At 46.7% G+C, this 25408-nt stretch overlaps 1 protein-coding gene across 2 annotated transcripts in view; it reads right to left on the reverse strand.

Moving 5' to 3' along the window:
* CEP20 (centrosomal protein 20) overlaps positions 1–15678 on the reverse strand; it is a 95900-nt gene extending 80222 nt beyond the window's left edge. Inside the window, exons 1-4 of one of the 2 annotated variants that reach the window (XM_073647681.1) lie at positions 15580–15678; positions 12338–12535; positions 12025–12109; positions 10703–10836 (exon numbers count right to left, since the gene is read on the reverse strand). In XM_073647681.1, coding sequence (XP_073503782.1) covers positions 10703–10836; positions 12025–12109; positions 12338–12535; positions 15580–15676 — 514 coding nt within the window. In that variant the 5' untranslated portion in view covers positions 15677–15678. Of the gene's footprint in view, positions 1–10702; positions 10837–12020; positions 12110–12337; positions 12536–15579 lie in introns of those variants that run through there. The other variant, XM_073647682.1, reaches the window with a different exon arrangement.
* Positions 15679–25408: the final 9730 nt, after the last annotated feature.

Below are 25408 nucleotides of genomic sequence, written 5' to 3' on the forward strand. Positions count from 1 at the left end.
AAGCAGAAATTGTATAAACAATAAAATAACAGCATTGACTTTTTTTGTTTAGGGGAATTCATGGATTCTGGAAACTATCCACCTCCAAGATCACCATCATCCTGTTCTACAGTTTCAGAGTTATCCATCCAGGATAGTGCTTCATTAGCAGCAGCATCATCATCAGACACCCACAGCCACATATCACCATCACCCAAAAGGAAGAAAAAACCTTTACCTCCTGGAACCACCATAGATAGGTTTGTGATAAGAACTAGCAGATTAGAAAAAGAGTTGATTGATGAAAAAATTGCCCAGTTTATTTATGCAACGAACTCTTCTTTCCGTCTGACTGAGAACCCACATTTCATTAATATGGTTCAGTCACTGAGACCAGGATACAGTCCACCCAGCAGAGCTGATGTTGCAGGGAAACTGCTGGATCAAGTGTATGACAGAGAAATGGAGCAATGTGCAACAGCTCTGGAGGGTAAAATTGTTAACCTAAGTATTGATGGGTGGAGTAATGTCCACAATGATCCTATTGTATGTGCTTGTATAACAACAGAAGAAGGTAAAGTCTTCCTTGCACAAACAACTGATACGTCAGGAAATGCACACACAGCAGAATACTTACAAGAAGTGGCAGTAAAAGCTATAACAGCATGTGAACAAAAATTCAAATGTCTAGTACGCAGTTTGGTCACTGACAATGCTGCAAACGTATCCAAGATGAGAAGAAATTTAGAAGAGCAGGGAGGGAATACAAAGCTGCTAATAACATATGGTTCATAGCCTATAAAGAATATAGAGTATCTACCCAAACAGAGAATTCTTCAATGATATATAAATGATATTAAAACATCAAGATTTATTAGAACATTTAAAAGACATATCAATATAGATAAAAATAGCAGGCCATCAGGGGTTGAATACACACGAACAGTGCAGCAAACAGAAGTAAGTCCTCATGGAGAGATCTGACCAAGAATACACAGGCTTGCAAGGTGATGTGTATTTGTTACGAATCAAGAATAAATTACATACATGTACAACGAGGTACAAAATTACAAACTGTAGAGCCACCAAAAACACAAGCCTGCAAAACATCAAAGGTCAGTAAGAAAGCCTCACTAGGTACTCAATAATCACGTGATCATATTCCTGATCACACAAACAAGTTTGTTTGTGAGGCTCACCCATGCAGGGTGATTCTTGATTCGTAACAAATACACATCACCTTGCAAGCCTGTGTATTCTTGGTCAGATCTCTCCATGAGGACTTACTTCTGTTTGCTGCACTGTTCGTGTGTATTCAACCCCTGATGGCCTGCTATTTTTATCTATATTGATATGTCTTTTAAATGTTCTAATAAATCTTGATGTTTTAATATCATTTATATATCATTGAAGAATTGTCTCTGTTTGGGTAGATACTCTATATTCTTTATAGGCTATGTGTTATACAGTAGAGTACCCGTAATACCAAATATGTGGATGTTACATTACCATAGAATTCGGTTCTATTGTTTATATAATAACATATGGTTGCAGTGCTCATTTGCTGCACCTCTTAGCCAAAGACTTAAGTGTTCCAGAAATAAAGGCTAATGTTGTTGAAATTGCTAAATACTTCCGTAATAATCATTTTGCTGCAGCAGCTCTGAAAAGGATGGGTGGAACCAAGCTAACGCTCCCACAAGATGTTAGATGGAACTCTGTGGTGGACTGTTTTGAGCGGTATATCAAAAACTGGCCTATTCTGATGACACTTTGTGAAGAAAATCGAGATAAAATAGATGGCACTGTCACGGCCAAAATCCTCAACATTGGGCTTAAGAGAAATGTTGAACATATGCTGAGCTTCCTGAAACCCATCTCTCAAGCTTTAAACAAAATACAGAAAAATAGCTGTTTTATTGCGGATGCTGTTGAAATTTGGAAGGAACTGAGTGAACACTTAAAAACAGAACTACACATGGACAGAATTAAATTACAAGCAGTAAACAAACGAATGGGACAAGCACTGACTCCAGCTCATTTTTTGGCAAATATTGTCAATATCCAATATCAGGGTCAAAACCTAAGTGCTGAGGAAGAGGAGTTAGCTATGACATGGGTATCCAGCAATCATCCATCTTTAATGCCAGCTATAATAAACTTCAGAGCTAAGGGGGAACCATTCAAGAAATATATGTTTGCTGAAGATATTTTAAGGAAGGTCACACCAGTAAACTGGGGGAAGTCACTTAAGCGCTTGGATTTAGAGACTGTTCAAGTAATGATTTCACTTTTAACAGCAGTAGCTTCTTCTGCAGGCGTTGAAAGAATATTCTCTTCCTTTGGACTCATTCATTCTAAATTGAGAAATCGGTTGGGACCCAATAAAGCAGGAAAGCTTGTTTTTCTTTTCCAGATTATGAATAGGAACAAAGAAGAAGAAGATGATGAAGATGACGACGAGTGAGCTACAGAGGACAGCAGGGACAGTAGTATTTAAGTTTTTCATGTGTCGGCTGGGCTGACAGTCTAAGTTTCTTAAAATATATATATATATTGTTTAGCCAAATTAGTTAACAAACATGGATGTTTGTTTAAGCAAATAACTTATGCTGTAATGTTGTTATTGTTTCAGTTGAATAAATCTATTTAAATTGTTATTAAGGTCAGGATTATTTTTCTCCTTCCTAAGTACAACAGAACAGTGGTGTCCAAATATGAATGATTAACCCATTAAACTGGGGAGAAAAAAGTAATATAAAAAGTGATTCTAAAAATCTTCATCTACTTGCATGTTAAAGTAGCAAGAACTAGTTTAGGTAGAAACTTTGATTTAAATCAAGCCTTACTGACGAGTGATTTAAATCGTGATTTAAATCGTGATTTAAATCAGTTAGATTTAAATCAAATCCACCCTGGTATGCGGCAAACAAAAGTGACCCCCAAACACAGTATGACACCTCCACAGTGAATTCCTCCACAAGCACAGTATGATGACCCTACTGTACCCCTCTCCCTCAATCCCCCAACCAAAGAATGGTGACCCCATCACAGTATGTGACTGTACAATGGCCCCGCACAGTCCTTCATACCGTATAGTGGGCCGTCCGCACCCGCGTCTTGATGTGAGGGCGCGCGTGCAGAGGAGAGTGCCCGCGGCACTAGTGAGAGGGGGATGACGCACGGCTTGAGGAGAGTGGCGGCGCCGAAAACATGGCACGCGTGCCCACCGGGAGGGCTCTGCGTTCCCCCTCAGGTACTAGTGATGTGTTGGTCGCGAACGATCCGACACCCCAGCGAGAGCCACCAGCTTCTCTGAATGGCTCTCACTGGGCGTAAAATTACAGTGTTCGGCGGCCATAACTCCGCCCACCCAAACTAAGCCCACTCTTCACTTTAATTGGCTAATGGCGAATGGTTGGAGTTTAAGTCATGGGGTGGGCAGAGTTTCGGCAGCATCTATGCGAATCCTAAATATGTGTTCAGCCATGGTGAACACATTTAATAGGGATCCAAAAAAAGCCGGCTCTTTTTGGTGAGCAGAGCCATAAGAGCCAGATCATCAAAAAGAGCCGGACTGCCCATCACTATCTAGCATACGTGCCATAGGTTCGCCACCACTGATATAGGCCCGTACTCTCCAACCACTAAACCTACTTAAAAATGCATCATACATCATCTCCAATCAATGTGTAGTGGCTGCTGCAGGGAACTGTGGGTACTGTACAACAGCTCCTATTCTTTTGATAGGAGCTGCTCTGCAGCACCCAGCAGCGACTGCTACACAATGAATGGAGCGGTGCTTTGCACAGTGTTTGCCAGAGCAAATAACAGCTGATCAGTGGGGTACACATCATCCAATCCTACGGATTATCAGGTTCATCCAACTTTAGTTTAAAATGTATGGGGGAGTCTAGACAAATTTGTGTAATGATGTGCTAAACTTAATTAAGCAGCTGCAATTTTTGCAGATCCATATCAAATATTTAGCTTTTATATAACACCATTTAGTTACTATATGACTTATTAATTAGTGAATATAGAACAGAACTCCATCTTTATATGCCAGGTTACAGCCTCATTATCTATTAGGTTGCCATGGTAACCTGTTCAAAAGAATTGTGATGTCACTAGGTTCTAACTTTCTGAGAACCTTCAGTCATTTTCTGCTCAGAAGGTGATTTTGTTGCTTTGATCTCTAAAGTGACGGTTTTATTTGGAGCTGAAAACATGTTCTGGCTGGAAAAGTACATCCTTAGGACAGTCGGAGATATTGCTGGAGAGTATGTTCTCATGAAGCTGAATGGACTCATAAATAATCAGCAATACAGGGATAAAGTGCAGAGGGGCCAAGAAAATTATCAGAGAAAGAAGCGTGAATTCATGGAAGTTCTCATGGATGTGGGCCTCGTGGACAGGAGGGTGCAAGCTCTCCTTCAAAGGTACTTTAGATGAAGATATTGCTGGAGAGTAGGTTCTTATGAAGCTGAATGGACTCAAATAGTCAGAAATACAGAGATAAAGTACAGAGGGGCCAAGAAAATGATCAGCGGAAGAACTGTGAATTCATGGAGGTTCTCATGGATGTGACCTGCATAGACAGGACCTGCAAGCTCTCCTTCAAAGGTACTTTTAGATGAGGATATTGCTGGAGAGTAGGTTCTCACAAAGCTGAATGGACTGAAATATTCAGAAATACATCGATAAAGTGCAGATGCAGAGGGGGCAAGAAAATTATCAGAGGAAGAACTGTAAATTCATGAAAGTTCTCATGAATGTGGCCTGTGTTGAGGGTGCAAGCTCTAAAGATACTTTACGCAAAACCAACACCATGGTTTTCCTATGAACTAAAGAAAGTATCATCGGTATCTGCCAGCAAATTTGTTATACAAGCCCATCTCTTTATCAAAGACATACATTTGAGAGGATTACAATGTCAAAAATATGTATGGACTCTAGAGGTACAAGAAATGGGACTTCCAGGAGGCGATGTCTAGTCGTGCCAGAAAACAATGCTACTTTGTATGCTAGGAGAAAGAGTGTCCAGGAGCAGAGATGGCCATACATTGATAGACTGAAGGCTGAACACATAGTCATGCTGTAAAAATACAGCAGAGAAAAGGGGAAAAGCCCCGATGCCTCCTATACTGAACTCTGCCTGGGACCCAGACTGTGAAGGGAAGCACCGTAACCAGTATACATGGAACAAGGGAAGGCGAATAGAAGAACGCAGTGATGATATACAAACCCCAAACTTTTCCAGAACCAGGAGACAATACTGAAAGGAGTGATGTAATGAAGGTCCCCTGAGAGTAGAAGATATGAGAACTACAAAGTTATTTGCAAAACTTCTGATTTATTGGCTTTGAAAACAAAGCTGTCACACATTATCAGAAAAAAAATGCAGAAAAGCACAGTCAGCAGTGATTCTTTATGGATGTTAATAAAAATTCTGATCGAAGTGATTTATGTAATTAATTTGCATTTTACTTTACTTAATTCGTTGACCAGTTAATAGCATTTCAAAAATGAACTTCCTAAATCTTGGTTCACAAAATGCCTTTTGCAGCAGGTTTTTTTTTTTTTTTTTTTTTTTAGTGACTTATTTGAAGTGACTTTGTGTCTATATGACAGAAAATACCCAAAAGTGACACCATTCTAAAAACTGCACCCCTCAAGGTGCTCAAAACCACATTCAAGAACTTTATTAACCCTTCAGGTGCTTCACAGGAACTGAAGCAATGAGGAAGAAAAAAAAATAACATTGAACTTTTTTTCACTAAAAATTAAATTTCGACCAATTTTTTATTATTTTCGCAAGGGTAAAAGGAGAAAATGGACCCCAAAAGTTGTTGTGCAATTTCTCCTGAGCACACCGATACCCTATATGTGGCAGAAAACCACTGCTTGGGTGCACGGCAGGGCTCGAAAGGGAAGGAGCGCCATTTGACTTTTTGAATTCAAAATAATCAGTGAACGCCATGTTGCGTTTGGGGAGCCCCTGATGTGCCTAAACAGTGGAAACCCCCAACAAGTGACCCTATTTTGGAAACTAGTCCCCTCAATGAACTTATCTAGATGTATGGTGAGCACTTTGAACCACCAGGTGCTTCACAGAAGTTTATAACGTAGAGGCGTGAAAATAATAAAAAGAAAAAAAAATAAATAAAAATTTTCTTTTAGCACCAAATTTTTTATTTTCACAAGGGTAACAGGAGAAAATTTACCACTCATTTTGTTGTGCAATTTCTCCTGAGTACGCCAATACCCTACACATAATTGGCAACTACTTTTGAGGCACAGTGCAAAGGTCAGAAAGGAAGGAGCACCATATTATAGTACAGATTTTACTGTTATGGTTTGAGGGTGCCATGACCCACTAGGAGATCCCCTGATGTGCAAGAACAACAGATTCCCCCATAAATGACCCCATTTTACAAACTACACCTCTCAATGAATTCATCTAGGGGTGCAGTGATCATACTGACACCAATGGTGTGTCACAGAATTTTATTCCATTGAGCAGTGAGGAAAAAATAATTACATTTTTACCCAAAAAAAAATTTGTTTTAGCCCCAGATTTGACATTTTCACACTGGGATAATGGATAAAAATGGCACCAAAATTTGTCCCATAATTTCTGCTAAATGTGACAATACCTCACATGTGGCTGTACAGTACGGCTTGGCCACACGGCGACACTCGGGAGGGACGACGGAGCGCTATTTGCCTCCTGGAGCGCAGATTTTCCTAGAATAGTTTGCGGACTCCATACACAGAGCCCCTAAATGTTAGAAGAGCAGAATCCCCCCTCAAGTGACCCCAGTTTGGAAATTATACCCCTGCCAAACATGTGGACACTAAATGTGGTTTAGACACACTGCGGTGATCAGAAGGGCTGGGGGATTTGGAAGTGCAGAATTTTCTGAATTTCTTTTGGGGGGCAAGGAGCCATTTAGCTTTTCCAGAGCCTTTGTACTAGCAGTAACGTGGAAGCCCCCTATATTTCCATTAACACATGACAGACCTGAGTGGGGGCTTTTATCTGAAGCTTTTATTGGGAACATTTTACATAACATTTTAGATCACATTTATCCAACGCTCTACAATGAGCACTTACTTTGGGGTTTCCATCTAAATCTCCGAATGACGTGATTCAGATGAAACCCTGGAAGGATCCATTCACTATAATGAGATGAGGCAGCAGAGTTACTCTGGACTCCGTCTGGCCTCTGTTCAGCATTGTCCTTTTCAGGAGGTGCACAAAACTGTGGCTGACCGCGCTTTTATTTATGCCTAAAAAGATGAACACCGCCAAATCATAGGTCAGACGGAGTCCACGGTGCCTCCATCTGCCGTCAGGGGTTTCCGTCTGAATCACTTATTTCCGAGATTTACACAGAAACCCCGGTGTAATCGCTCAGCGCAGAGTGCAGGGTACATGTGCGCCGAGCCTTACTGTGATCTTTAGGAGGCAGAATAAACAAATCAGCAGCAGGTGAAGAATTGGTTTTATTTATTTTTTACGCCGTTCCTCGTGCAGTATAAAAGTGATTAGGCGACTTTATTCTTCGGGTCGGTGCGATTAAAGCGATACCAGATCTATAGCGGGTTTTTATGATTGACAGCTGTCACACACTAAAAGACGCTTTTTTTTTTTTACAAAACCTAATATTTGCAGCGCCATATTTAGAGAGCTATAATTTTTCCATATTTCGGCCGACAGCCATGTGACGGCTCGTTTTTTGCGGGACAAGTTGACGTTTTTATTGGCACCATTTTCGGGCAAATTACATTTTTTGATCGCTTTCTATTCTGATTTTTGGGAGGCAGAATGAACAAAAACAATTCAGGATTTTTTTTTTTGTTGTTGTTGTTACTTGTCTGGTAAAATTGATAAGGCAGCTTTATTCTTCGGGTCAGTACCTTTACAGCGGTACCACATTTATGTAAATTTTTTATGTTTTTTGCACTTTTACATAATAAAAATTTTATAGAAAAAATAATTATCTTTGCATCGCTTTCTTCTGAGCGCGGTAACTTTTTAATTTTTCGGCTGATGGAGCGGTATGGTGGCTTGATTTTTGACAAGATGACATTTTCAGTGGTACCATTTTTATTTTCATCTGTCTTTTTGATCGCGTTTTATTCCACTTTTTTCCAGCGGTATAATGAAAAGTCAGTTTCTCTTTTCTTTTTTTTTTTACGCTGTTCACTGAAAGGGTTAACTAGTCAGACACGTTTATAGATAGGATCGTTCCGGACGCGGCAATATCAAATATGTGTACTTCTTTGTTTATTTTTTTTTTTTTTACCTAAAAATCTTTATTTATTAGTGTAATTTTTTATTTATTTTTTTTTATTCATTTTTTTTAAAGATTCTTACAATTTTTTTTTTTAACTTTTTTACTTAGTCCCACTATGGGACTTTCACTTTTTTCAATAGTATAATGTATTGCAATGCACTAGCATTGTAATACGTTATATCTATAGTGAAAGCTCCTGAGACCATGCTGTGCATTGGTCTCAGGGGCTTTCCGTAGCTTGGTGACCTGGAGGTCGCGACCCCAGTTCACCATGGCAACGGTCGGCCTCCCGTGATGACGTCACGGGGGCGCTGACCTGAAGGCAGAGGGAGCTCCCAGCCCTCTGCCTGCCTCTTGAACACTGCGATCGCTAGCAGCGCTCAGGGGGTTAACAGCCAGGGGCAGCGCTGACACCGCTCCTGACTGTTTAGTGCTGACATCCAGCATGTATAGAGCAGCAGACGTTGAGATTTCAGCGTGTCCTGCTCCATCATGCTGTGATCGGTCAGTCAGATTGACTGACCGATCGCAGTGATCTGGGTGCAGGGACCGATGGCATGAGTCCCTGTACCCCTTCTCATTCCGCTCAGCTCTCAGACAGCTGTCGGCACTGAACTGGCACAGCGTGTTAAAACATATGACGGACACTGTGAGGCAAGGAGCAGTAACTTACACCCGCTCATGCCGTGCAGTGTCCGTCATTGAGCGTTATGGGGTTAAAAGGGAAATGGTCACCAAACATAATGGTATTTACTTATAGCCATAGTAATAATCTGATGGTAAATACTGTTTTAAACGTGAAGCAATCTAATTAGAAATGAGATGTCAGGGTTGTGGACAGTCAGCGCTGTAATCACAGCCACACACATTACACATACATACACACACACCGAGCGGTGGGTGTGATCACAGCGTGGTCAATGTCTAGTGAGCACTGACTGATCACAGACTCCATGTCACTTCAATGACTGGAAGACAGCTACTGCAGGAAAAATATAACTTAAAAAGAACATGACAGCTGATACATGCTGCCCCATCTCAGGCAGGAATGTTTGACTCTGAAATGCGGGGGTATTTTTGAAAAAAACAGTTTAAAAGCCAGAAATAGAAATAAGTTATTATCCAGCTCACCCTTGAATATATTCTGTTCCACCGGCAGTGCAAGGACGTAGAGCTTGAGTTGAGACGGGGTTGTCTGAGTAGTGGAAGCCCCTTTAAAGGTTTATCTGATCAAATACATTTATCACGAATTCACAGGACAGATAATTTATTGTGGCCCCCAAATTATCTCTAAACAAGGTATCCTGAGTCCCCCATAGCTCGTACCCCTATAAGTGCGGCGAGTAGGTGTAGTGATCTATGTCTTATAGCAGTGATAGAGAAGCTTTTAGAGATCGAGTGCCCAAACTGCAATCCAAAACCAACTTATTTATCGCAAAGTGCCAACGCAGCAATTTTACCAGAATACTGAGGTTTTAGTTTAAAAAAAACAACTCATAAATTAGCGTGCTATAGAGTCTATAGCAGAGAGCTTGTAAGCGCTGCACCCCAAACCTAAGATACTCGCCACAGATTGCAGAGGAGGTCTGTTCTTGAGAATGGAGAGGACTTTTAATTAAAAGTAAAATTGTAAAGTTGTTTGTTTTTACAACCTCTTTGCAACTGCAACCCTTTATCATGATGAGAATAACCCTTTAAACCAGGGATGTCACAGTCAAATACAGAGGACCAACCTTGATAGTTGTTAAAAAATGTCTACAACTGAGGAAGTTTTTCCTTATCAAAAAGATAAATTTTTGGAATTATAGTGGAATAATATAATGTTATGCAAGAGCAGCAAAAAGCATATGGCCCAATGGCCTAATATACATATGTAATAACAAAGGTTAATAACCTTTCATAAAACCAATAATAAAGTATGATGCAAACAAAAGAGCCCCCAAACACAGTATGACACCCCCACAGTATGAAGACCCTACTGTACCCCTCTCCCTCAATCCTCCCACCAAAGACTGGTGACCCCCATCACAGCGCATGCCCACAGGTAGAACTATCTCCTCAGCACTGCCGCCGCCTCTCTCCTCAGCCCGAGCGCCATCCCCCTCTCACTAGCGCCGCAGCCACTCTCCTCTGCATGCGTGCCCTCCCATCAGGCCATGCTGAGGAGATGGCGCACGTGCCCCCTCTGGCACGTGTGCCATAGGTTAGACATCCTGGCTGTAATATATAGTTATTCTGCAAGACTCCGCTCAGCAGGGAGAAGGGGTATGATCACTGACTGATTATTTCCATTTCCAAACCTTGTACATGCCTAGATCACTGGTCTTGTCATGATTGCTAACTATTAAGAAAAAAATCCCCTGTTATGACTGTCAGATTCATACTTGCAAGAAAATAAAATTAAAGTTCTTAATTACCTTTTGCACTTCTGTTGGCAGGGTATTCAGTGTGTGCCTGTGTAAAGCTCTTTGAGGATTGCCTCAGCACGGAGGGACAAGGCATCTCCCTGTGTCCATGTAAGAAATGAGCCAGCAATCCATATAGGATAGGTCTGTAAATGGAAGAATATGATAGAACAGCCTAGAACTAAACCTGAGGCTCATGCTAATCCCAAAAATAATTTTGTATCCTATCCAAGAGTTTAAAAGGGAACCAGTCAGGTGATTTAATCTGCCATTATGAATCGGAGTCAGGCTACATGATTGAAGCCAGGTGCACAATTCTATGAAAATTCCAGCATTTAAGAGAAAATATACTTTGAAGAACCAACCGGGGATGAAACTAATCCAAAGACATTCCCAACTGGCTCTTCACAGCGCCACTGCATATGATTGCCAGGTCTCTCCCTCGTCTGTACATAGGGAGATACTAGTCAATCACCTGCTGTGGTGCTGGGAATAGCCGGCCAGGGGCTCTTCATAGTACATTTCCTCTGAAATGCTGAAGCGTTTCAGAATAGCATACCAGGCTGCGATTGTGCAGTCAGGCTGGGATTTATGCTGCCAGCTGTTTGAGCAGCATGAATCCCTTGGCAGGTTCCCTTTAGAGCACCACTCCAGCGGTTTTTGTTTTTTTTCAGCGCTGGAGTGGTGCTTTCAACATATGGTCCCTTCCCCTACATTAAGTCAGAAGTTAAGTCACAAGCTCTCAATGCAAGTCTATAAGAGCCAGAACAAGGTTAGAAAGAGGCTCTCATAGACTGGTATTGAGTTGTAAAACACTTTAATAAATTGCAAACTTCTTGCTAAAAAAGATTGCTACTTTTGGAGTTTTCAAGCCAGTTTAGCCAAAATTGATGGGGCTGGGTGGGGACGGGGGCATGATGTCACAGGTCAGCTAATTCATGACCACTTTTTAGACATGCCCAATTCATTAAGAGGCGTGTACCTGTTAATGAATAAAGCATGTCCGATTATAGCACATGCCCATGAAGACTGGGGTGAACAATGCTACTTTTGATGAATCGGGGCCATGGGCTTTTAATGTATAGGGCACCTAATATGCTAATTTCCCCTTCAACCATAGGGACATTAGAAATTCTTCTCTGGGGGTATTTACTTTTCCCCCTTTTATGATATTGACCAGTCAGAAGAAGACAGCTTAAGTGACTGCAGACTTTAACCCCAAGCCTGGACAACCTTTAATATTGTGTTGTTTTGGTGAATATGGATGCCTTTTTTCCTGTGATGTTTTATAAATTTTCTTTTCTTTTTGGTGAGTTACTTATAAATTCTCTTACACTGACTGAGCTCTTGAATCCTCAATAAGGTTCAGTTCTCTAGCTAAAAAAGAGCGATCCAGAGGGACGTCAGATAGACCAGATTCTGCCAAAAAAAAAAGGAATATATATAATTTGGAAAACAAGCATAACTTAACATGCGACAGTTCATGTACATATTAATTTTAGAATTAATAAAAATGGAATAAATAAAATTCTTGATGCAGCTGTGATGCTATTATAAAACGGTGGCACTTATGGCCTCCCCTCTGCAAAGAACATTGATCACTAAAAATTTAGCCCAATACCAGAGCGGGTGAAATGGTGCCCGTACCTGCTGATAAAACAGATGAGGAGTGCTTATATTTATTAAACTCAAGATACTCTCTGATCATTTCATTAATCAGGAGATTTTCATGTGACAGCTCAGGTGTAGGTTCACTCTGGTCATTCAGTGCTGCAAACACTTCGGCCCGCACCCGAGCTTTGAGCTGTCCTAGTACCCCTCTTTTATCCAACGTATCTGTCAAAACTAAAGAAGAAAATAAGATGTAAAATAAAGAAAATATTACATCTAACATACACACATCAAATATAAGAATAGTAACACAAAACAACACAGCAAATCCCCAGACAAGCACAGGTATTGAGAGTGGCTATTTATATCCATATTAAAAGGTGTTCCCCAGTGAAAACAAGCTACCATCTACCCACAGGACAAGTGATGACTTGTCGATCCGTAGGGGTCTGACCACTGATAAAATCTGAGAAGTGGATACAGTGCGATCACTTCATGAGATGGGTAAACCCCTTTAAAGTGAATCTGTCACATAATATGAAGCTTTCCAATTACCATCTCCCACCTGATTGTACCTCTCCATGCCCCATGTCGGATAAGGTGACAGATTGTAGTTGCACTGACTAGTCTGTAGTACTACTACCCTCAACAGCTGTCATCTGGACTAAGGTATAGTAGACCTGTTCCGGTAATACGTAGAACTTAAAGGGTTTTTTCAGTGCTAGGATATTGATGACCTATACTTGTAAGAAGGTCTTTAATATGAGATGAGTGGAGTTCCGGCATCAAGCACCCATCCATCAGCTGGGTGCTTACAGTCCGGCATTCATCAGAGGACATATCAGTAACACTTAGTGCACCACAGCTAACAGCAGTATAGAAGAAGTCAGATCTCGACTGATCTAATACTGATGACCCATCCTATGAATAGGCTATTAATATGATAGGTTCCCTTTAAAAGGATTTAATTCGGTCACCAGTTTTTTCGCTCATGAAACCTGTCCATCACCTTTAAAATCATGTAAATGGGATTCCTACAACACCTTTATACTCAGAAGTGCCCCTGCATACTTCTGAAAGTGTTTTATACATTTCCCGCTCTGTATGTAAATTGTGTGGCCCGGTCCGATGGGTGAATCAGGATTACGATCAGCGCTGGTCTTTTCAACTGCCGCCTCTTCTATCTAGATGAAAGTGGATGACGTCTCTGTGTCGTCCATGCAGTACCCGAAATCTCGCTCCGCCGCAGAGGAATCAGAGACCGGCAGCGCGGAGTCATGTAATGGACAGGTGCAGCACTCACTTGTCCCTCACCAGCTCCCTGACTGTTCAATGGGCAGTGAAGAGCAAAGCTTTCTGATTCCAATGCGCAGGCACGAGACTGCATGGATGACACAGACATCATCCACTTCCATTCAGACAGAAGGGGTGGAGTTTGAACGGACCGGGGTGATGCTGAGCGTGATCTGGATTCGCCCTTCAGACCAGACCACACAATTTACATGCAGCACAGGACATAAATAAAGCACTTTTTCAGAGGTCAGCATGGGCACTTCTGAGGATATAAAGGGGTTGCAGGATCCCTATTTACATGATTTTAAAGGTGATGGACATGGTTTATAAGCCATAAAACAAGTGACAGGTTCTCTTTAAATAGGGCATACATGTCAAACTCTGGCCCCTGGGCCAAATCTGGCCCGCAGGGTGGTTTATTTGGACTGCGATGCCAGAACCACCACCCCTATGTGGGGCCATTATTCGGCATGGAGGGCTATGTGGGGCCCATTATTCGGCATGGAGGGCTATGTGGGGCCCATTATTCGGCATGGAGGGCTATGTGGGGCCCATTATTCGGCATGGAGGGCTATGTGGGGCCCATTATTCGGCATGGAGGGCTATGTGGGGCCCATTATTCGGCATGGAGGGCTATGTGGGGCCCATTAGTCGGCATGGAGGGCTATGTGGGGCCCATTAGTCTGCATGGAGGGCTATGTGGGGCCCATTAGTCTGCATGGAGGGCTATGTGGGGCCCATTAGTCTGCATGGAGGGCTATGTGGGGCCTATTAGTCTGCATGGAGGGCTATGTGGGGCCCATTAGTCTGCATGGAGGGCTATGTGGGGCCCATTAGTCTGTATGGAGGGCTATGTGGGGCCCATTAGTCTGCATGGAGGGCTATGTGGGGCCCATTATTCTGTACGGAGGACTATGTGGGGCCCATTATTCTGTACGGAGGACTATGTGGGGCCCATTATTCTGTACGGAGGACTATGTGGGGCCCATTATTCTGTACGGAGGACTATGTGGGGCCCATTATTCTGTACGGAGGACTATGTGGGGCCCATTATTCTGTACGGAGGACTATGTGGGGCCCATTATTCTGTACGGAGGACTATGTGGGGCCCATTATTCTGTACGGAGGACTATGTGGGGCCCATTATTCTGTACGGAGGACTATGTGGGGCCCATTATTCTGTACGGAGGACTATGTGGGGCCCATTATTCTGTACGGAGGACTATGTGGGGCCCATTATTCTGTACGGAGGACTATGTGGGGCCCATTATTCTGTACGGAGGACTATGTGGGGCCCATTATTCTGTACGGAGGACTATGCGGGGCCCATTATTCTGTATGGAGGACTATGCGGGGCCCATTATTCTGTATGGAGGACTACGCGGGGCCCATTATTCTGTATGGAGGACTACGCAGGGGCCCATTATTCTGTATGGAGGACTACGCGGGGCCCATTATTCTGTATGGAGGACTACGCAGGGGTCATTATACTGTATACTGGCTGGCCCATGACTTTGTCCAAGTTTTTCATTTTGGCCCTCTGTGTGTTCGAGTTTGACATCCCTGAACTAGGGCTATAGATCTAGATAACAAATTTGATTAATAGGTAATTCCTTATATTACAAGGTATCATCGAACTGGAGGATCTGTGTGTGTCCCCACCCTTCCTGAGTGGAGCGGAGCGGAGGCCGAGCAGGTGCACCCCAACTAAATTCAATCCCTATGGGAGAGGTGCAAAAGTCAGACTGCTGCACTCATCCACCTCCAGAGACCCCAGGAATGACTGGAGTGGAGCATTCCCAGTGTAGCCATGGTAACCAGAACAGGCGCCTCCATGGTGGGAAGTTACACCTGGCTCAGGAGGCTTCCAGGCAGAAGGTTCATACACGAGGTGTGAGGTACAGACGGACGATGCCAGTGGCCGCATTCACGTCAACACATAACGCAGAGCCTTCTGTTACATGATAAAGAATCGCCGCACTCACCGGCTCTCAGCTCAGACACAGTCGCCATGACGCCCTGTGTAGAAACAGCAACTGCGCATGCGCGATTCTTTTCCCAGCTGTACCGCATTATGTCCATCCATCACTAGAGCGATAATCAGGTTGATACCATGAGGCGCAGGATGTAAGCGCGGCGCCATATTTGTAGAGACCAACTGATACTCTTGTAGTATGTGCAGCGAACTGGCCGAAATGTTACAAGCTGTGCGCCATGTTACTCTAGATCAGGAGAAACGCCAGGATCATACAATAAAGCTGTAAACTGAAAGAAGAGGAGGAGTCCACTCAGCCTGGAAACGGACACTAGGCAGCTCTTTATATATGACCATGTATTTTCATGGAGAGTGTCCTTACAAACATTGCCAGCCAGAGTCCCCCCTACAGCAGTGCCAGCCTGGGTCCCCTCTACAGCAGTGCCAGCCTGGGTCCCCCCTACAGCAGTGCCAGCCTGGGTCCTCCCTACAGCAGTACCAGCCTGGGTCCCCCCTACAGCAGTGCCAGCCAGAGTCCTCCCTACAGCAGTGCCAGCCTGGGTCCCCCCTACAGCAGTGCCAGCTAGAGTCCTCCCTACAGCAGTGCCAGCCTGGGTCCCCCCTACAGCAGTGCCAGCCTGGGTCCCCCCTACAGCAGTGCCAGCCAGGGTCCTCCCTACAGCAGTGCCAGCCTGGGTCCCCCCTACAGCAGTGCCAGCCAGAGTCCTCCCTACAGCAGTGCCAGCCTGGGTCCCCCCTACAGCAGTGCCAGCCTGGGTCCCCCCTACAGCAGTGCCAGCCTGGGTCCCCCCTACAGCAGTGCCAGCCTGGGTCCCCCCTACAGCAGTGCCAGCTAGAGTCCTCCCTACAGCAGTGCCAGCCTGGGTCCCCCCTACAGCAGTGCCAGCTAGAGTCCTCCCTACAGCAGTGCCAGCCTGGGTCCCCCCTACAGCAGTGCCAGCCTGGGTCCCCCCTACAGCAGTGCCAGCCAGGGTCCTCCCTACAGCAGTGCCAGCCTGGGTCCCCCCTACAGCAGTGCCAGCCAGAGTCCTCCCTACAGCAGTGCCAGCCTGGGCCCCCCTACAGCAGTGCCAGCCTGGGTCCCCCCTACAGCAGTGCCAGCCAGGGTCCTCCCTACAGCAGTGCCAGCCTGGGTCCCCCCTACAGCAGTGCCAGCCAGAGTCCTCCCTACAGCAGTGCCAGCCTGGGTCCCCCCTACAGCAGTGCCAGCTAGAGTCCTCCCTACAGCAGTGCCAGCCAGGGTCCTCCCTACAGCAGTGCCAGCCTGGGTCCCCCCTACAGCAGTGCCAGCCAGGGTCCTCCCTACAGCAGTGCCAGCCTGGGTCCCCCCTACAGCAGTGCCAGCCAGGGTCCTCCCTACAGCAGTGCCAGCCTGGGTCCCCCCTACAGCAGTGCCAGCCAGAGTCCTCCCTACAGCAGTGCCAGCCTGAGCCCCCCCTACAGCAGTGCCAGCTAGAGTCCTCCCTACAGCAGTGCCAGCCAGGGTCCCCCCTACAGCAGTGCCAGCTAGAGTCCTCCCTACAGCAGTGCCAGCCTGGGTCCCCTCTACAGCAGTGCCAGCCAGAGTCCTCCCTACAGCAGTGCCAGCCTGGGTCCCCCCTACAGCAGTGCCAGCTAGAGTCCTCCCTACAGCAGTGCCAGCCAGGGTCCTCCCTACAGCAGTGCCAGCCTGGGTCCCCCCTACAGCAGTGCCAGCTAGAGTCCTCCCTACAGCAGTGCCAGCTAGAGTCCTCCCTACAGCAGTGCCAGCCTGGGTCCCCTCTACAGCAGTGCCAGCGAGAGTCCTCCCTACAGCAGTGCCAGCCTGGGTCCCCCCTACAGCAGTGCCAGCCTGGGTCCCCCCTACAGCAGTGCCAGCCTGGGTCCTCCTTACAGCAGTGCCAGCCTGGGTGCCCCCTACAGCAGTGCCAGCCAGGGTCCTTCTTACAGCAGTGCCAGCCAGAGTCCTCCTTACAGCAGTGCCAGCCAGGGTCCCCCCTACAGCAGTGCCAGCTAGAGTCCTCCCTACAGCAGTGCCAGCCTGGGTCCCCTCTACAGCAGTGCCAGCCAGAGTCCTCCCTACAGCAGTGCCAGCCTGGGTCCCCCCTACAGCAGTGCCAGCTAGAGTCCTCCCTACAGCAGTGCCAGCCAGGGTCCTCCCTACAGCAGTGCCAGCCTGGGTCCCCCCTACAGCAGTGCCAGCTAGAGTCCTCCCTACAGCAGTGCCAGCTAGAGTCCTCCCTACAGCAGTGCCAGCCTGGGTCCCCTCTACAGCAGTGCCAGCGAGAGCCCTCCCTACAGCAGTGCCAGCCTGGGTCCCCCCTACAGCAGTGCCAGCCTGGGTCCCCCCTACAGCAGTGCCAGCCTGGGTCCTCCTTACAGCAGTGCCAGCCTGGGTGCCCCCTACAGCAGTGCCAGCCAGGGTCCTTCTTACAGCAGTGCCAGCCAGAGTCCTCCTTACAGCAGTGCCAGCCAGGGTCCCCCTACAGCAGTGCCAGCCAGAGTCCTCCCTACAACAGTGCCAGCCTGGGTCCCCCCCCCCCTGCAGCAGTGCCAGCCAGAGTCCTCCTCACAGCAGTGCCAGCGAGAGTCCGCCCTACAGCAGTGCCAGCCTGGGTCCCCTCTACAGCAGTGCCAGCCAGGGTCCTCCTCGCAGCAGTGCCAGCGAGAGTCCTCCCTACAGCAGTGCCAGCCAGGGTCCTCCTTACGGCAGTGCCAGCCTGGGTCCCCCCTACAGCAGTGCCAGCCAGGGTCCTTCTTACAGCAGTGCCAGCCTGGGTCCCCTCTACAGCAGTGCCAGCCTGGGTCCCCCATACAGCAGTGCCAGCCACAGCCCCCCCTACAGCAGTGCCAGCCAGGGTCATCCTTACAGCAGTGCCAGCCTGGGTCCCCCCTACAGCAGTGCCAGCCAGGGGCCTCCTTACAGCAGTGCCAGCCTGGGTCCCCCCTACAGCAGTGCCAGCCTGGGTCCCCTCTACAGCAGTGCCAGCCTGGGTCCTCCCTACAGCAGTGCCAGCCTGGCTCCCCCCTACAGCAGTGCCAGCCAGAGTCCTCCCTACAGCAGTGCCAGCCTGGGTCCCCCCTACAGCAGTGCCAGCCAGGGTCCTCACTACAGCAGTGCCAGCTTGGGTCCCCCCTACAGCAGTGCCAGCCAGAGTCCTCCTTACAGCAGTGCCAGCCAGGGTCCTTCTTACAGCAGTGCCAGCCAGAGTCCTCCTTACAGCAGTGCCAGCCAGGGTCCCCCTACAGCAGTGCCAGCCAGAGTCCTCCCTACAGCAGTGCCAGCCAGAGTCCTCCTCACAGCAGTGCCAGCCAGGGTCCTCCTTACAGCAGTGCCAGCGAGAGTCCTCCCTACAGCAGTGGCAGCGAGAGTCCTCCCTCCCTACAGCAGTGCCAGCGAGAGTCCTCCCTCCCTACAGCAGTGCCAGCCTGGGTCCCCTCTACAGCAGTGCCAGCCTGGGTCCCCCCTACAGCAGTGCCAGTCAGGGTCCTCCCTACAGCAGTGCCAGCGAGAGTCCTCCCTCCCTACAGCAGTGCCAGCGAGAGTCCTCCCTCCCTACAGCAGTGCCAGCGAGAGTCCTCCCTCCCTACAACAGTGCCAGCCAGAGTCCTCCCTCCCTACAGCAGTGCCAGCCTGGGTCCCCACTACAGCAGTGCTAGCCTGGGTCCCCTCTACAGCAGTGCCAGCCTGGGTCCCCCCCTACAGCAGTGCCAGCCAGAGTCCTCCCTACAGCAGTGCCAGCCAGAGCTCCCCCTACAGCAGTGCCAGCCAGGGTCCTCCTTATAGCAGTGCCAGCCAGGGTCCTCCTTACAGCAGTGCCAGCCAGGGTCCCCCCTACAGCAGTGCCAGCCTGGGTCCCCCCTACAGCAGTGCCAGCCAGGGTCCTCCCTACAGCAGTGCAAGCCTGGGTCCCCCCTACAGCAGTGCCAGCCTGGGTCCCCCCCCCCTGCAGCAGTGCCAGCCAGGGTCCTCCTTACAGCAGTGCCAGCGAGAGTCCTCCCTACAGCAGTGCCAGCGAGAGTCCTCCCTCCCTACAGCAGTGCCAGCAAGGGTCCTCCGCCACAGCAGTGCCAACCAGACCCCCTCCCCCACAGCAGTGCCAGCCAGGGTCCTCCCCCACAGCAGTGCCAGCCAGGGTCCTCCACCACAGCAGTGCCAGCCACTCCCCCCTACAGCAGTGCCAGCCAGCCCCCCCTAGAGCAGTGCCAGACACACACCCCCTACAGCAGTGCCAGCCAGGGTCCTCCCAACAGCAGTGCCCACTGTGGTCCTCCCTGCAACAATTCCAGCTACAGTCCTCCCTATAATAGTGGCAGCTAGTCCTCTCTACAACAGTGCAAGACAGACAGAGTACTCCTTAAAGCAATGTCAATGTCCACCGCCTAATTAAAATGCCCACAGTTACATGCAATATCATTTACAATGTTTCCCCCTTAAAGAGGAAAGCTATCTTAAAGGGGTTGTTTCAATATATTAAATAGGTAAAATTTCATATTCCTTGTAAAAACAAGCAACTTTGCAATTGATCTCTTATTAAAAATCCTCTTGGTTCTCAAGAATCTAGCGTTAAATCGCTAATAATTATCATGAATGTGGTTACAGTCTGCAAATATGTAAACCTGCAGCATTTCAAAGAAGCCAAATAACTATTATTTGTGAGCTTGGCTGTGTGACATTGCAATCTTAATGTCACATGGCCGAAGTTGTTGTACCCTTCTCTAATGGTTATTTAACTACTGTAGGGATTCACACTCAGCAGTAGGCAGTGTTCACACAGGGACAACATTATAGGAAGCCATTTAAATGATCAGTTTGCCTTGGAAGTGTGGATGAAAAACTGGACAATCCAGAGGAAGCCCACCATAAAACTGGTGATAGCTAGATGAGTGCATGTACAGGGTGTCCCTAAAGTCTGGACCCATAGGAATTCTCATTAACTATCATTTTAATTAATTTAATTCAAGTATAATAGAATTTTGCAAAGCGCATGGACCTTTGCATTGCCAATGATGGAAATCATATTGAAGAAGTTATTTAATATTCCAATTCAATAAAATGTTAAGAAGTTTCATTTCTTGAAAATATGTATTTTTACCTATGTGTCCAGACTTAAGCGATACCTTGTATATTTCAATGGGAAGAGGGAAATAAACCGTTAAATGACGCATCTCTCGGGAGAACATAATGACTGTACATGTTGAACTCTAACATTCCTGATTCTCATTTCCTGGCTTACTGTATGTCACTGGGGGACAATCAGGGACCCCGTACACATCACATTGTTGGCAAGTCCTGCTTTAGAATAAGTCCACCTTGTTTCACTATTTTAGCACACCACGGCCCCATTTCATCAAGACCGGCAACCTTCTCACCTGTCTGGATGAGGGGTGTGTTGGAGTCAGAAGCTCCTGATTCACTAAGAGGCGCACTCTTCTTAATAAATCAGGAGCATCTGACAAGTGGGATGCAACTCGCCACAAACCTTAGTTGGAGACTGGAGTAAGATTTCTGGTGTAAGGTGGCGCTGCAGCTTGTCATGAATTAGACAAGTTGTATTATCATGCCCTTGCTCTGCTCGTTTTGTCAAAACGCCAATAGGCCGAACATTTTTCTACAACTCCGCATTGAGCAAAAATGGTGCAACTGTTCACGACAGAATTCTCGCTATTTTTGCTTTGGGGAATAGGAGCCCATGTTCCTTTTATTTCCTGCTACGTGATTTTCTTTGCTTGTGTGATTGTCCTTGTCCTTGTGTTCATGTCACACTGAACTTGTAGATTAGAGCTGTGAAATGTGTATATAGCAAACAGACCAGTTCTTTGAAGTCAATGAAACTGCCCACGTAAATATCAGTTTTACAAAAGGAGTTGCATGAGATTATTTTAAAACATGGTCTAAGAACAGGAAATCTGTCCCGTACTGATGACGTCCGGTCCACCATTCATATGACTGTTGTAGCTGAACACTTTCCTCAATGCTCACCAGCCATTGTCACCACTGAGTCCTGTTATTGGCTCCGATGGTTACTTAAAGAGGTTGTCCACTACTTTATCATTGATCACCTATCCTTAGGATAGGTCATCAATGTCTGATCAGCCGGAGTCTGACACCCGGCACCCCCGCCGATCAGCTGCTATCAGTGGCGGCAGCGAACGTGCTTACTTGCGAATCTTGGCCATCTACCTGTAGTGGTCGGGGCTTGTTACTGCACATCAGCCTCCTATTCAAATCAATATAAAAATCTGGAGGTTTCTCAAGCTTCTCCAATCAGTCAATGAAAAATGGCATTCAAGTCATATTTGATTTTTCAGAAAACCATGGATTTGCATTGGCGAGTTTTGTCCTTGACTCGGATCAAGATCGGACATTTCATTCTCAGTGTTTTGGTACAGACACTCAGTCCACAAAAGTAAATACATGGACATGTTAACAACCCCATAGACTATCATAAGTAACATATCTATCCATGAAAGACAGACGTCTGAATAAGGCTTAAAGGGGTTGTCCAGGCTTGGGGCCCAAGTCTGCAGTCACGCTTTGTGACTGCAGACTTGTGAATCCTCACATTGTGCACATTTCTTGCTGTCAGGATTCTCCAGTGCCGGAATTGGGAGGTCATGTGACTTACTTTTCTCATTCATTTCTATAGGAAATCCACTTTTGCTGTTCATATGAGTTTTTTTAGTGTTTTGGTTTTCTTTTAAGAAATTTTGAAAAATGCATGGTGGAAAGAAAAAGGACATGTCACATCTTTAAAGCAGATCTTGATGAAATCCACTCCGAACCAAGCACTTCAAATCAAAATACTGCAAAAGCCGCTTCAGGAAATGAAAGTTTTTTTTGGCTAAAAAATACACATTTAAATACCGCTTGTAAAGGATGAGGTTTTTTATGTGGATTTTCAAGAACTTGTGGGTTTTGGTGCAGAGAGAGAATGAGAAATTTTGCTGATTCCACATTAAAGCATCACGCCAGCGTTTTGCTTTTTTTAAGCGCTGGAGTGGCGCTTTAAGTGTAACCCCCTGCCATATACTCACCCTCAGGCGCCATTTTATTGGAGACCGATATGGATGCGTCCGCGCATGTGCCAACACCGGCGCCATTTTATTGGAGATGGATATGGATGCATCCACGCATGTACCGACGACGGCGCCATTTTATTGGAGAACGATATGGATGCATCAAACACGTGTGCCAACTGTTATGATCTGCAACAAGAACTAAGGAAAGATAGGGGAAAGCTATCCCTACAGTAAGACTAAGCTGAATCCCTACGATGTAGCGGGCTTCCTGTTCCTTGTAAACAGACCCGCCTATGTCCTCGGCTAGTCTGAACGAAGACCTATAGAAATAAGGGAGGGGTCCCTAAAAGTACTAAGGACTGGGATAAAAATGGAACACCTCCTAAACAGAAGTTGTTGCAGAACACAAAAGACAAACTGACAAAAAGTACTAGAGGTCCCAGAAGGACCAAGCGAACTGACAGAGATAGGCACCGAAGCACCAAGCTAGCAAAACAGTCAAACAACACTGAAGTCCAGCAAAGCCAGAAAGGCGGAGCTGGAATATATAGGCAGATGGTCACGTGACCGATAAACACAAGATAGAAAAAACTAACAAGAGGGTTCTAACACCAATGACGGCACCATTTTATTGGAGACTGATATGGATGCATCAACGCATGTGCCAACGACGGCACCATTTTATTGGAGACGAATAAGGATGCATCCGTTCATGTGCCAACGACGGCGCCATTTTATTGGAGATAGATATGGATTCATCTGCGCATGTGCCAACGACAGCGCCATTTTATTGGAGACCAATATAGATGCGACCGCGCATGTGCCAACGACGTTGCCATTTTATTGGAAACCAAAATGGAAGCATCCGCGCATGTGCCAACGATGTCGCCATTTTATTGTAGACAGATATGGATTCATCCGTGCATGTGCTAACGACGGCATCATTTTATTGAAAACCTATATGGATGCACCCGCGCATGTGCCAATGATGGCGCCATTTTATTGGAGACAGATATGGATGCAACCGTGCATGTGCGGACAACAATGCCATTTTGTTGGAGACCTGATGTAGGCTGAGTAATATATCTTCAGTGCTTATTTCAGCTGCACACTCCAGCTGCCGGAACCTGTGGACTCAGGTCATGTGACCTTAATGACATCATCACAGGTCCTTCTGCACTTCTATGCTGCTGCCTACTTATGATTGGTCAGCATCATACAAGAGGCAGAAGTGCACGCCCCCAGTGACAACTATAATATCCACTTGGACTAAACTAAACTAGGTGCCAAATGTAGCACCCTGAGGATTCGGCTGCTACAGGGGTATTACACCTCAAGCCAGAGGTGTGGTATTCCACTCCCGGGTAAGGATGGAGTGTGGAACTGAGCTCAGTAGGCTGCATGCACTACACACATCCCATTTCCGAGGGACAGACCAATGGTACTCCCACTAGAGAAATGTGCAGGTACGACAGTGTCTGTCCCTGGCTGGAGTGGGAGGGGGGTGGAACATCCCAGTAGTGTAGGGGCAGATAGGGGGAGCAGTCTGGGTAATGCTAGGAGCTCATTGGGTGCTGGTCACCTGAGCTCACACATAGAGGGAGTATATAAGGTGGGAACCATCTTAGATCAGGGTCAGTCTGTCAGAGTTGAGTCAGAGAAGCAGAGCAGCTCAGCCAGCTCCAAGGCCAAGAGAGAGAGAGAGGAGAAAGAAGGACCCAGAGGGGGAGAAGAGGGAACTCCAAGAACCCAAAATTAGACCAGAGGGTGAAGAGTTGGCACAAGGGTACCGGATCCCAAGCTGGTGGAGGGCCCTAATCCTTAGCCAGAGACCGGAGGTCGTGGGCAGGATCTGCCACGACCACCCACTAAATCCACCCGGAAGGCACACCAAGAATAGGGTCAGGGAACCCAGAGACAAGGGTTTTACCAACAAGAGGCCCGAGGGAGCCGGACTTAGGTGGATCCCTGGTGGGGAAGGCCAGAGAGAAGGACAAGTCAGAAAGGGAGCTCAGGACCACGCTCCAGAATCACCTGGGGGTTGGCCGAGTCCAGGACCTGGTGGACGCAGCACGGCTCGGGCGGTCACTCAAGGCCGGAGTGACCAACACAAAAGCAGTAAGTAAAACCCTGAACTGCACAGCCCGACTCGGAGTCTTATTACTACTCTCACTGCACCACCACAACCACCACCCTCTACAGCTGACCCCCTGAGGCTATACCCCTCCCGTTGGGGGTTATACTACCTGAGCTGCACACACACCACCGGCCTCAGCGGACCCTGCTGCAGCGGCGGCCGTACTGACCGCAAATCAACGGGTGGCGTAGTCGACATTAAAGAACATCCAGCAACATCTGTAGGACTGCCACACACTGAGCTTGACACCCTGGGCACGGACCGGGTCACCGCCACTCGGAGACTACAACCCCCATCTGATCCGGCTCCGGGTATCCCCAAACAACACTGGCCCAGGGGGCGCGTCACCAAATATTTGATTGCTGATATCTCTCAATAGGGAGGCGAAATAAAAAAAAAACAAAAACAAAAATTTTTTTATTCCGCTCAGCAGCCACTATTACATGGTGTGTCCAGTTCAAAATGAAACATTTGGTGAAAGGTCCTTGAAATAAAGCTGCTTTGTTTTTGATACTTCCTGGGATTTGGCTTTGATAACATTTTATTGATAGTCATATGCGGATTACATGCAGATTTTCCTCATTTTATTCAAGTCTATGTGTAATATCTGTAAATAAAACGCAAATTTACTGCGAGAGAAATTGACATGTTGAGAGTTTAAAAAATGCACCGCAGGTCA

This window comes from Phyllobates terribilis, unplaced genomic scaffold, assembly GCF_046119375.1.
Source record: "Phyllobates terribilis strain yellow unplaced genomic scaffold, ASM4611937v1 Scaffold_9__5_contigs__length_417890890, whole genome shotgun sequence".
In the NCBI taxonomy this organism is placed as follows: Eukaryota; Metazoa; Chordata; class Amphibia; order Anura; family Dendrobatidae; genus Phyllobates; species Phyllobates terribilis.